At 40.6% G+C, this 13959-nt stretch overlaps 1 protein-coding gene across 3 annotated transcripts in view; it reads right to left on the bottom strand.

Moving 5' to 3' along the window:
- LOC126353941 (uncharacterized) overlaps positions 1-13959 on the bottom strand; it is a 155561-nt gene that overhangs the window by 52239 nt on the left and 89363 nt on the right. For all 3 annotated transcript variants that reach the window (XM_050003219.1, XM_050003220.1, XM_050003222.1), the window contains one exon: positions 7513-7660. In XM_050003219.1, coding sequence (XP_049859176.1) covers positions 7513-7660 — 148 coding nt within the window. The remainder of the gene's footprint in view (positions 1-7512; positions 7661-13959) is intronic.

Genomic DNA, 13959 nt, shown 5'->3' with positions numbered 1-13959 from the left:
GCAGGAACTAGCATATGTGCAACTAGTGGATGGTGCACACGAATGTAGTAACTGGAAAGCCAAATGAATGTAGACAAAGCAGCTTTGCTGCACGCATAATCTTAATTCCAAGAAATTTACCACTGTGGATACAAAGTTATGAGGAATTAGGTTGTTCAAGTTACAGAAAGCTGGCCAAGGTTCTAGGCAAAGAATTGTTTGCACAGTAGAATTTAAGGTGATGGTGCTGGACTGCAGAAAGACAGTTCATCAATAAGCACACAATCTGGTGGTCATAACTTTGAACAGCTGATACCTATGTTGTTTCAGTCTGATATAAAATGTAAGTTGACTGTTTAATGTACAATATGGGAAATGTGCAGTACGTGGTAACTGCAATTCTGTTAATTTAATTTCTTCTGAACAGTTCTGGATAGGACAACAATAACTGAATGACTAATTCTGATGTAAATACGTAAGTTGCAACCAAGAATCCACAATATACGAGTCAACATAAATTATTTCCCGAAATTCTCACTAATAGACTAAACTGATTAAATTCCTGTAACAGCAATTTATTTTATTAGATTTTAAGACTAACTAAACCATGGACCTTGGAGAGGTGGAGCATCTTGCTTGCCTCAATGATACAGATGGCATCCACAACTGAGGAGTATTTGCGGAATTAATCCTGAAGAGTGACAGAGGCCTTTTCAGTAGATGTGGATCATTGACTAATCTGGCCTTGTAACATTAGCCAACATGGTCTTTCTGTTCTGATATTGCAGTAATCTGAAAGCAAGCGGAAACTTTAGTCATTATCACCCCCCTCCCCCCTCGCCTCTTCTGCACGCAGCTCTACTGTATGGCATAAACTCAGGGGAATGCCGTCAACATGTAAAACAACACACATTCTATGGACGAGAATGTTGGATGTCTGTACCCTTAATCAGGTAGGCACATTAGAAAATGTAGAAAGGAAAGTGGATGGGTTGAAGTTAGATATAGTGGAAATTAGTGAAGTGGGGTGGCAGCAAGAACAGGCCTTCTGGACAGTTCAGGTCATGGTTATCAACACAGAACAGATAATGTGTAAGTAGGCCTAATAATGAAAAATAAAATACAATGAACAGGATAGTGAATGCATTATTGTTGCCAAGATAGACACAAAACCAACACCCACCACAGTAGTACAAGCTCACCTCACATGGCTACTAGCTCTGCTGATGAGGCGACAACACCTGGTTTAAGAATCATGAAAGAAGATTACATATCTGGACGAGACCTGGCAATACTGAAGGGTTTCAGACTGATTATATAATGAGAAGACATAGGCTTAAGAATCAGACTTTATTATACTACAAGGGATTTCCAGGAGCAGATGTGGACTCTGACCATGTTGTTGTTGTTTTTTGGTCTTCAGTCCTGAGACTGATTTGATGCAGCTCTCCATGCTATTCTATCCTGTGCAAGCTGCTTCATCTCCCAGTATGTACTGAAGCCTACATCCTTCTGAATCTGCTTAGTGTATTCATCTCATGGTCTCCCTCTATGATTTTTACCCTTCACACTGCCGTCCAATCCTGAACTGGTGATCCCTTGATGCCTCAGAACATGTCCTACCAACCGATCCCTTCTTCTACTCAAATTGTGCCACAGATTCCTCTTCTCCGCAATTCTATTCAATACCTCCTCATTAGTTATGGGATCTACCCATCTAATCTTCAGCATTCTTCTGTAACACCATATTTCGAAAGCTTCTATTCTCTTCTTGTATAAACTATTTGTCACCCATGTTTCACTTCCATACATGGCTACACTCCACACAAACACTTTCAGAAATGACTTTCTGACACTTAATTCAATACTCGATGTTAACAAACTTCTCTTCTTTAGAAATGATTTCCTTGCCATTGCCAGTCTACTACATTTCATATCCTCTGTACTTCAACCATTATCAGTTATTTTGCTCCCCAAATAGCAAAACTCCTTTACTATTTTAAGTGTCTCATTTCCTAATCAAATTCCCTCAGCATCACCTGACTTAATTCGACTACATTCCATTATCCTCATTTTGCTTTTGTTGATGTTCATCTTATACCCTCCTTTCAAGACACTGTCCATTCCGTTCAACTGCTCTTCGAAGTACTTTGCTGTCTCCGACAGAATTACAATGTCATCGGCGAACCTCAAAGGTTTCATTTCTTCTCCATGGATTTTAATACCTACTCCGAACTTTTCTTCCGTTTCCTTTACTGCTTGCTCAATATACAGATTGAATAGCATCGGGGAGAGGCTACAACCCTGTCTCACTTCCTTCCCAACCTCTGCTTCCCTTTCAAGCCCCTTGACTCTTGTAACTGCCATTTGGTTTCTGTACATATTGTAAATAGCCTTTCACTCCCTGTACTGTACCCCTGCCACCTTCAGAATTTGAAAGAGAGTATTCCAGTCAACATTGTCAAAAGCTTTCTCTAAGTCTAGAAATGTAGGTTTGCCTTTTCTTAATTTAACTTCTAAGATAAGTTGTAGGGTCAGTATTGCCTCATGTGTTCGAACATTTATACGGAATCCAAACTGATCTTCCCCAAGGTCAGCTTCCACCAGTTTTTCCATTTGTCCGTAAAGAATTAGCGTTAGTATTTTGCAGCCGTGACTTATTAAACTGACAGTTTAGTAATTTTCACATCTGTCAACACCTGCTTTATTTGGGATTGGAATTATATTCTTCTTGAAGTCTGAGGGTATTCACCTGTCTCATACATTTTTCTCACCAGATGGTAGAGTTTTGTCAGGAGTGGCTCTCCCAGGGTTGTCAGTAGTTCTAATGGAATGTTGTCTACTCCCGGGGCCTTGTTTCAATTTAGGTCTTTCAGTGCTCTATCAAACTCTTCTCGCAGTATCATATCTCCCATTTCATCTTCATCTACCTCCTCTTCCATTTCCATAATATTGCCTGGAAGTGCATCACCCTTGTACAGACCCTCTGTATACTCCTTCCACCTTCTGCTTTCCCTTCTTTGCTTAGAACTGGGTTTCCATCTGATATTCATGCAAGTGGTTCTTTTTTCTCCAAAGGTCTCTTTAATTTTCCTGTAGGTAGTATCTATGTTACACCTAGTGAGATAAGCCTCTACATCCTTACATTTGTCCTCTAGCCATCTCTGCTTAGCCATTTTGCACTTCCTGTCGATATCATATTTGAGACGTTTGTTTTCCTTGTTGCCTGCTTCATTTACCATACTTTTATATTTTCTCCTTTCATCAATTAAATTCAATATTTCTTCTGTCCCCCAAGGATTTCTACTCTGACCATAATTTATGTTTAATAGCTGCAAACTGAAGCTTAAGAAATTACAAAATGGTAGGAAGTTAAAGACATGGAATCTAATTAGCATGATGAAATCAGAAGTTGTTAGGAGTTTCTGAGAGAGGATTGTGCAACATTGGACTGAAATGGGGAAATGAACAGAGGGCATAGATAATTTTTTCCTGGGAGGGGGGCTAAGGATAATTTCTGTTCCAGTAAAAGATGTTCATTCAGGGCTGAATTCCAAAGTATCAGCAGCTGAATTGTGAAATTTTTTCAATGTTTAGAACACAAGTTGCATCTACTCAAAATTCTGGTGCAGACAAATGAAATGAAAGAAGTATAGTAGAAAAACTGTGATGCTTATTGAGGTTAATTTAAATCACTCTGTAAACCTGGAGTACTTAGCACCTGTAGACAGTTTGTCATGCGACAGTCCACTTTAAATGCTTTCTTTTCCAGCATAGTTGCCCCTATATTGCTTAATATTTCAAGTCGTCACCATTGCTTCAGTTACTTCTGTCAACAAACCAAGAAATGTCATTTTTCGGACATGAAGGTGGAAATGGAGAAACATTAACATATTTTTTTTTTTTTTTTTTTTTTTTTTTTTTTTTTAAGTAGTTGTTGGTCCCATGATGGTTCCTAAAAAGAGGCAATGGTCATGTGAAATGAAACTTCCTGGCAGATTAAAACTGTGTGCTGGACCGAGACTCGAAACTTGGGACCTTTGCCTTTTGCAGGCAAGTGCTCTACCATCTGATCTACCCAAGCACGACTCACGCCCTGTCCTCACAGCTTTACTTCTGCCAGTATCTTGTCTCCTACCTTCCAAACTTTACAGAAGCTCTCCTGCGAACCTTGCAGAACTAGCACTCCTAAAAGAAAGGATATGGCTTAGCCACAGCCTGGGGGATGTTTCCAGAATGGGTAATTGTCCATTCCCATGAAATTAATATAAAATTGCACTTATCTCTTATGCAAGAATTCTTCCTTTTTTCTTCTGTTGCAATCCTGTTAAGTCACAGTCTATTCCACCTACACTATGTGATCAAAAGTATCTGGACACCCCCAAAATAAACATTTTTCATATTAGGTGCATTCTGCTACCGCCTAACGCCAGGTACTCCACATCAGCAACCTCAGTAGTCATTAGACATCGTGAGAGAGCAGAATGGGGCACTCTGCGGAACACTCAGACTTCAAACTTGGTCAGGAGATTGCGTGTCACATATCACATCATTGGGTGTGATACATCTAAACATTTCCACTGGTTCTGGTGTGAAAGTGAAGTAGAAACGTGAAGGGACACATACAGCACAAACGCGAACAGGCCGACCGCGTCTGTTGATTGACAGAGACCGTAGACAGTTGAAGAGGGTCATAGCGTGTAATAGGCAGACGTCTATCCAGATTGTCACACAGGAATTCCAAGCTGCAACAGGATCCACTGCAAGTACTATAAGAGTTAGGTGCGAGGTGAGAAAACTTTCATTTCATGGCCGAGCAGCTGCTCATAAGCCATACATCACACTGGTAAATGCCAAACAACACCTCACCTGGAGTACGGAGCATAATAATTGAACAATTGCACAGTGGAAAACTGTAGTGGGGAGTGACAAATCACGGCACACAATGTGGTGATCCGATGACATGGTGTTGGTATGGCGAATGACCAGTGAACATCATCTGCCAGTGTGTGTAGTGCCAACAGTAAAATTTGGAGGCGGTGATGTTATGGTATGGTGTGGTGTGGTGTGGTGGCGTTTTTCATGGAGGGGGCTTTCACCCCTTGTTGTTTTGTGTGGCACTATCACAACATACACCTACATTGATGTTTTAAGCACATTCTTGCTTTCCACTGTTGAAGAGGAATTCAGTGATGTCGATTGCATCTTTCAACAAGATCAAGCATCTGTTCATAATGCACGGCCTGTGGCAGATTGGCTGCATGACAATAACAGCCCTGTAATTGACTGGCCTGGACAGAGTCCTGACCTAAGTCCTAACACCTTTGAGATGTTTTGAAACACTCACTTCATGCCAGGCGTCACTGACCGACATCGATACCTCTCCTCAGTGCAGCACTCCATGAAAAATAGGCTGCCATTCCCCCAAGAAACCTTCCAGCACATGATTGAACATATGCCTGAGAGTGGAAGCTGTCATCAAGGCTAAGGGTGAGCCAACACCATATTGAATTCCAGCATTACCAATGGAACGTACCACGAACTTTTAAGTCATTTTCAGCCAGGTGTCCGGATACTTTTGATCACATAGTGTATCTTCCTCTTTTTGGCTCAAGATTTATAGCAACATATTTCTTTATTTTCTTCTTATATCTTCCACCCTACATTTTCCAATTATGTACAGTTATTGCTGCAGGCAAGCACGAAGGTTTGATAACTGTGTCTAGATGTTTTACTTTAAGCTCTTGTGTTATCAGCAGCTTATTGTTAAGTGCCTTTGTTACTTGATCTCTAGCTATAGCTACTTGTCACCACCTTGTTAAGAACTTTTTAAAAAATCTCTCCCTCTAATATTATAAGCTTGATATGCTATTTATTATTCCTTCTATTAAACCCAAAACACCAGGGAGTCTACAACAATTTTTTCATGGGCACAATTAAATAAAACTAATGTTTTTACATTTTTCATGTCATCTTGTTCAAGTGTTTATGAGACAAATAATACTGCACATATCTATCTGAGGATATATCACTATCATTTTAAGGGAGCACTGAGCACCAGGCATGCAAATACAATAAGTCCTTTTTCATTGTTCATTTTTCCTCTCTCCATATATATTCTTCTCTTGCCACCTACCTCTTTGCCCAAGCACATTCGAATGACTGCACATGCACACACTATCTGTTTGCAAATCGTGCACCGTGTAACAACTTTTGTGGCACTGTGTGCCTTTTACACGAGTGTCCGCTGCTGAACACCACATCCATTTGGTGACTATGATCAAGCTTCATTTTTTGTTGTGTTTATGCCAGATTCTCATATAGAATTATATAACATATCATGGATTCTCTATGCTTTGACTGTTAGTTTTCATCTACTCTTCTAGGGTTTCAGTAATGGTACAGCTATGATGCAATAGGATTTTTTAAAGTGACAAACTGCAACATACATAGCTGCATAATGTTTTTGGCACTGAAGCTTTTGGAGCTCTACCACTATGTCATCTCTGGCTTTATATTTGTTATTTATATGCCCTTGAATAAAATCCTCACTTTGTACTCACCAGGAGGCTTGTTGTCCAGTATTGCCATTGATAACTGTATCACTTATAGCCTTCCCTACAGACCATCACAGACCAGTAATTTATCAAAGTATTTTGTAATTTATTCACAGCTTTCCTTTCACATGCTTAATGCACCATCGGCATTAACAATGCCTTTTAATAATAACTTTGAAGTAAAACTGGGTCTATAGTCCATGAGAGAGAGAAAGCTGAGAAGCTAAGAAGACAAGAGAGGACAGCTATTAAGACACAGACAAAGAAGAAGATGGTGAGAAAGAAATGTAGCAGAGAGAAACACAGACAGGGATTAAAAAGAGAAGAGTAATTGAGCAATTCAAGGAAAACAATTTGGAAAATTAAAAACAGATTTTCAGATTGTATAGGTAAACATGTGATAAATTGCAGTAATGGAGAAACAATTGTTACATGCTGAAAAATTGTATTTACTGGGATATGACATACCCAAGTAGGAGAATGAGAGGATAATAGAAACATTGATTGACATTACCTAGTGTAATGTGAGAAGAACTAAATTCCTGATGCAGAGCTCTGTCACCCTTTCAAAAATAGTGCAGTAATCATATTGAAACCAAGGATTCAACTCATTCCTTTGAAACTAACAGTATATATTGCAATATTGTATTGAGTGTTAATGGTGCAGCCTGTCTATGTCTGCTCATTCTTTTTTTCTTTATTTCATTGATCTGTCACAGATTACACCAGTTGGCAAATACAATGAGCAGTCTCTGTCTGTTGAAGGACAGATTTGCTAATGAGAATGTTGGGGAAACCAGTGGCAGAATGAGTACTCAAAATTCTACAGGGGCAGGAAAGTAAGACATGGGAGGCATTGCCACTTTATGTTGCTCTTTCATTCATTCTCAAACATGTTAAAGATAAACAAAATCAAGTTAACAAAGAGGACTAAAGTTATCAGACAATACCAGGTTTCCTGCAGTTATCAACTCACCACTATGCATACGTTTGATGTGAACCTTCAGTTTCTGAGGCTGACAGAATTTGCGCCCACAGAAATCACACAGAGGACGAGCTCGTTGGGGATTGGCTGCACAGCCATATGTTCTATGCATTTCCAGATAATTCAGCCGCAGAAAGAACTGAAAAAATTAAAACTGGTATCAGTTTGTTGCTTTCTTCTTTCACACACACACACACACACACACACACACACACACACACACACACACACACTCGTCTCAAAATTATTTTAACCTCCTACAATTGACCTGAAAATTATTTTAACCTCCTACAATTGACCTGAATACACACTTCAATGAACATGTTTATCCGTAATATCTATATTATGAAATGGATGGTGGGTCTTCACTGGGGATCTGTTGATACCCATTACAAACACTTCCCCATACTCGCTGAATGGAAAGGTAAAGTTTGAGCTAATACATATAGTTCCAGTGAAATTTGCAATCTACACTATCTTTTCTTCAAAAAGATCAATTGATAATTTAGGAAGCTCAATGTTCTATAGGTTCAACAAGGGAAATCCATAAAGCTTGAAAGAGGAGTGATGTGAGGTGATGATACTTTGAGTCTGCCTGTCATCAGTACTCATATGGCCCAACTAGTAGAGTGTGTGTGTGTGTGTGTGTGTGTGTGTGTGTGTGTGTGTGTGTGTGTGTGTGTTTTACGGGCACTAAACTGCATAGTTATCAATGCCCTCATGCTCATTAAAGCAAAAAAATGTCAATAAGATCTCTAAAGTTGTTGCACACTCATGCGCTCACTCCCATCTCACTGAAATTGGTCACTTAATCATTCTATCGCATATGCAGTAAGACAACAGAGAAATAGTAAAAGGTACTATACACGAGATTAAAACACAAAGACAAACAAACTAAAACAAAGGCACATGGAAATGTGACTGGCTGCTCACTTACAAAAAACATGGGTGAGCCAGTCACCCTGTTAATGCATTAAAATCACCTCCCAACAATCTTTGGAAATATGTTGGACAATTTACAAAACTTCAAAACTAACCACAGTCATTTTAATGTTATCTAAAATCGAGGACAGATCCATTAGCAAATCCGCCACTGACCACTGATCGATCACTGTGCCCCATATTTTATTGGACTGTGTTTTATTTGTTGATCAGCCACGAGCACCACACAACGGAGGGTCCTCTCACAGGAACAAGAAGTTGTGTGTCATAGGGTTGTAGCCTATGTGAAGATGACTAAGGAGGACCTTGGGTCATCATTGTGGCTGGAAGGAGGTATGCCACGGCCGTACTGTGAGCTATACTAGATGGAGCTTATTGTCTGTTACATCCAGCCACTCATCCTTCCACTGACGCAAGACTGGTTCTCAACAGAGAGCATATAGCATGCATGAGGATGGTACACTTAACTACCTGAGAATCACGACATGCCGCCTCTGCTGCTAGATCTGCCCCTTCATTCCCCACAATACACATGGACCTTAGTACCCAGCAAAAAGATACCTCCTTCCTCAAGCATCATAGTTGAAGGAAGGCATCCTGGATATTCTGAACTACTTTATCTACTGGGTACAGACATTGTAGAGAGTGAAGGGCACCCAGAGAATCTGAAATGACACTGGAAGAACGTCTCATCTGCTTGATTGCTCGCAATGTCGCATATAATTTTGCGTCAAAGACAGTAAACTCTTGAGACAATCTTGAGCAGACAGGCTTAGGCATTTCATGATATTTGGCATCTTCTGTGCTCTGGCTTTCTGGTCCCTCAGGTGTGGCAGCCACGATAATATCGGGTCAAAAATGAGCACAGAAATAGGTGGGAGAACCAGTGTTGACGATGCACAGCTCGTGAGATGTCACGAGGCTCTCCAAAATCCGACCCCAAGGGCAAGCACAGGTTGAGCCCAAAAACACATAATGGGCATTGAAGTCTCCAAGTAGGAGAAATGGTTGGAGAAATTGTTCCATAAGACTTGCATGGCCTTGTATATCTTTTTGGCTTCACTATATGGAATGTGCTTTGTTGTTTTTATGTCCTGGATGAAGGAAACCTGCTTTGATATGTTCCGGAAGTTTGCTGCTGTAAAATGTAATAATAAAAGTGTCTGACTTGACAATACTGCCATTCACCCTTTTCAGAATTTTTTGCACATACATAGTGCCTTCCCAGGACCAGTAGGCTCTCAGTTCTTCTCAGGGAATGTCAACAAGAACCCTGCAACACACAACACTTTTGCTGCAGTTCATGGTGTTGTGCAGTTCGGTTTCAATTGCATACTCCCCAAGGCATTGAGCTTTCTTGAGGTTCTTCAATTGTTGGGAACTAGACGTTTTGACCGAGAGCATCCCATTTCATAAGCGCTTGAGGGATTTTAAAGTTCCCCCAATGCCCTCTAAACCTTTCTTGTAAACAAAACAGTGAAACTTTATCAAAGATACCCTCTTTCTTCTTAACTACAATAAGCACATTCTGACAACCAGCATGCATTCTGTTACTGTTTACTGGAGGACTGGCTACCTGAGCCCTCTTGTCTGATTGGATGTTGGTGCCTCCCATAAACCCATTCATTCCACTCAGGAGGAGGAAAAGAAACTTTCAGAAGATTCATTTTGGTGTCACGAGCAGCTAGAGATTTAAAAGTCCACCTAGACAGAGTCCCATGTGCCTAGATAAACCTCATACAACAGAGGAGTGGCACGTTACCCCTAGGTTGCCCTGCTAATGACTGTTCCATCTCAATAGCCATGCATCTCATCAGTGTGCAGCACACTTTGAGATTGAGGGATTGTTTATACAGGTTTTTACCATCATCGTGATTTGGGTGGTCAAGCTAAGATCCCCATTCCCTGTGACACCCAATGTTCACCTGCCATGCTGAAGCATGCCCAGAACTTATGGTGATGGGATCGGCAGTGCTTACCAGTCCCCAGCTCAGGAACCTTGGGGGTCGTGAAGCTCATTCTCAGCAAACGAATGCTGAGTCCCTGAGGGCACCTGCGAACTGTGGCCCATATTAATCTTTATCTGTTATGAATGTTCACTTGCCCAGTTCATTTTGTTTCTTGTTAAAATACGGAAGATTCCTGTCTGAATGGTTAAAAAGTGGCACTAGTAGGGCACTAAAAAGAGAACATTATGAAAATAATTACACACATGAAGAACTGCATTCATTTATAAGGCTTGGAAGAAAGATACACAACATATCTAGAAAGGCTATGGATTGATTTCTTGGAAGCAGTTTCCCTAGATGAATCTCACTCAAAATTATCTCAGTATCTACATAAAAATAGGAGGTAGGGGGGTGTATTTGAAAGTGTGGAAAGATTACAGTTTAACATTCTTTATAAGTGTGAAGAAATCACAAATGGGAATGGAAACGTATCTTACAGGGAAGACAATTAAGATTACAGAAACTCTCTCTCTCTCTCTCTCTCTCTCTCTCTCTCTCACTCACACACACACACACACACTCACACACACACACACACACACACACACACACACACACACACACACACAAAACACTTCTGGATATGTATGTGATAAATTAAATAAAAGAGGAAGAAGAGAGGGGTAACATAACACAAAGTATGGTTTTCATGCTTTATAAGTGTAAGACCACATGTTTAACAGAAACACAACTAACATTGAAATACATTCTTGGTATAGTTATGTAAATGCAGTCAAATAAATTAAAATATCTAATGACAGATATGAAAGGCTGTAGCAAACTTTGATCATGCTACAAGGTAAATGACAGATTCAGAATAATAGCACTTCCATTACTCAAAGAGAATAAAAGTGAGAGATAACAACATTTCTGTGTTTTTATATAGAAACTCACATAGCACATCAAGCTCGCAGTGATACTAGAGTCCTGACAAAACAAAAATTATCAACTTTGTTTAATAAATGAGATGGAAAATGATAATACACTGGTGTCCAAAATTAAAACAACAAACCGCTATGTCTCTGGCCTATGTCTAATTCATGATATAATCATACAAACTGTCAATAGATGTCTGTCTGTGTTCTGTACACAAGATGATGTTCCAGTCAAGGGACAACCACGCAAACAATGACGTGAGGGCACCTACCAAACGGGATAGTGTTTGCTGAACAGTCCCACATCCACAATCACTGCTTACAGTCACAGACGGTGCAGTACGGCACAGAGAAGATGGCTACCAGACCCTCTGCTGTGAGGGGTCATATGAAGAATGGAGGCAGGACAACTGATGTGGCCTGAGAAGATGGCTACCAGACCTTCTGCTGTGAGGGGTCATACGAAGAATGGAGGCAGGACAACTGATGTGGCCTGATGGCTTGAAGTGAATCGTTCTGTGGTTTCTCTAATGTGACAACAATTTAGAGAGATCAAAACTGTATACCGAAGACTAGGGCAGGGCTGACCATGTGTGACATCAGAGATAGGACAATTATTTGGTGTAAGGGCATGACAGTACCACCTTAGTACCGCACGGCATCTGGCATCTAACCTCGCAGCATCCACTGGATATGTTGTATTGAGGCAAACAGTGTACAGAAGGCTTTGGCAGAGAGGCTGTTTTGTCAGAGACCTGCTGTATGTGTAACTTTGATGCGTCTTCACAGAAGGAAATATCTAGAGCGGAGTCGTCAACATGCCACCAGGATGGTCGAACAGTGGGCCAATATTCTTTTCATGAGTTCAGATTTGGTCTGGAGAGTGATTCTCGATTCTCATCTGGAGGGAATGTGGATCATCATTTCGGGACCAAAACATTGTGGAAAGAGACTGATATCAAGGAGGATCCCTAATGGTTTGTGCAACGATTGCATTGAAAACTCACAACAACTCTTCGTGAAATTGTATGGGTGAATTGGCAGGATTTAACTGGTGTCAGGTATTGTGACAAGATCGTGGGACCTCGTGTGTGGTTGTTGTGAGACGCTGTGGACCCTGACTTCGTACTGATGGGTGATAATACTCAATCTCAAAGAGTACAGGTTGTCATTGTTTTCTTGAAAATGGAAAGATATTGCATGCATGGCATGGCCTGCACGCTCTCCTGATTTCAATTATATAGAACATGTTTGGGATGTCCTAGCAAGACAGGTTGCATCATGTCAGCACCAACCACTCTCCAAGACTTGTTCTGCCAGAGAGCATTACTGCCTCAACGTGTGACTGATTACATTGTTCACATCATGCCCCGATGCTGTCAGGCCAATAATGCTGCCAGTGGTGGCCACACCAATACTTAGCACATTAACCAGTTGTCGGAATGTGTTTGCAAATCCTTTAAGTTGGAAAAAATGAAGAACATTTTTGTTTACCATTATGCATGTTGCAGTTGTTCACGTTCTGTATTCTTTACATTGTTTCTATTACACTATCACCTGTTTATACTGTTTTAAGGCTGGCAAAATAAATGTAACCCTGCAAAATTTCCATCTGTCATTTTAATATTGGACACCAGTGTAGTTAGTATTGTATTAGAAGGGCAGATTATGAGTCCGGTGTGACTGGGTGGATGTGACTGCATGGTGCATTGGCAGGCACTAGGAGGCACAAGTGTGTGCACAATTGAAGGACTGACGCCTTGCTGGAATATGCACTATCTACTGCAACAGAACATGTTACATGGAACCATGAGAACACTATTAGTTTTGGATGGATTCCTTCTCATGAACCAAATGTGACATGTGTACTCGCCACCATTTTGTTAAGACGATGTACATTCTATTACTTACAATTTTTTTACTTGGCTGTGTCACCACATGTGTCACTCAATAACTCCACAGCATTAGGATTTAAATTACGCATTTGAGGAGAACAATTAATCAAACACAAAAGATTCAGTTGCCAGTCCTGAATAACTCAAGACAGCTTCAAACGCTAACAATGGGAAGTCCTGTATGGAATAACAACAATATGGAAATGATAGACTGCTATTCACCACACAGAGGTGCAGAGCCACAGACAGGCCCAATGATGAAGACTGCTAAAATATTAAGCTTTCAGAGAAAGCAGTTGTTCTGAAATAGAAAACACACACACATAAATTCCTTTGAAGGAAGGGACAGTATACATACAAAACCATGGCATAGCCATAGCACCTGGATGGCACCCTCCTATGGGACATCTAGAAGAAACCTTCCTAGCCCCCAAAACTCACAGCCCTTAGTCTGGTTCAGGTTAATTGATGATGTTTTCAGGATCTGGACCCAGGGTCAGGACATCCCATCCTTATTCCTTCACAACCTGAACACCACATCTCCTATCCATTTAACTTGGTCCTCCTCACCCCAGTGTATCACCTTTTTGGACATTGACTTGCACCTCTCTGATGGCTCCATCCACACCTCTGACCATATTAAACTTACTAACCACCAAGATGACCTGCATTTTGATCACTGCCATCTTCTCAACATCAAAAAATCCCTTCTGTACA

Source organism: Schistocerca gregaria, chromosome 3 (genome assembly GCF_023897955.1).
Source record: "Schistocerca gregaria isolate iqSchGreg1 chromosome 3, iqSchGreg1.2, whole genome shotgun sequence".
NCBI lineage: Eukaryota > Metazoa > Arthropoda > Insecta > Orthoptera > Acrididae > Schistocerca > Schistocerca gregaria.
Note: the sequence above shows the minus strand (reverse complement) of the source record. Positions and strands in the feature narration are given on the sequence as shown.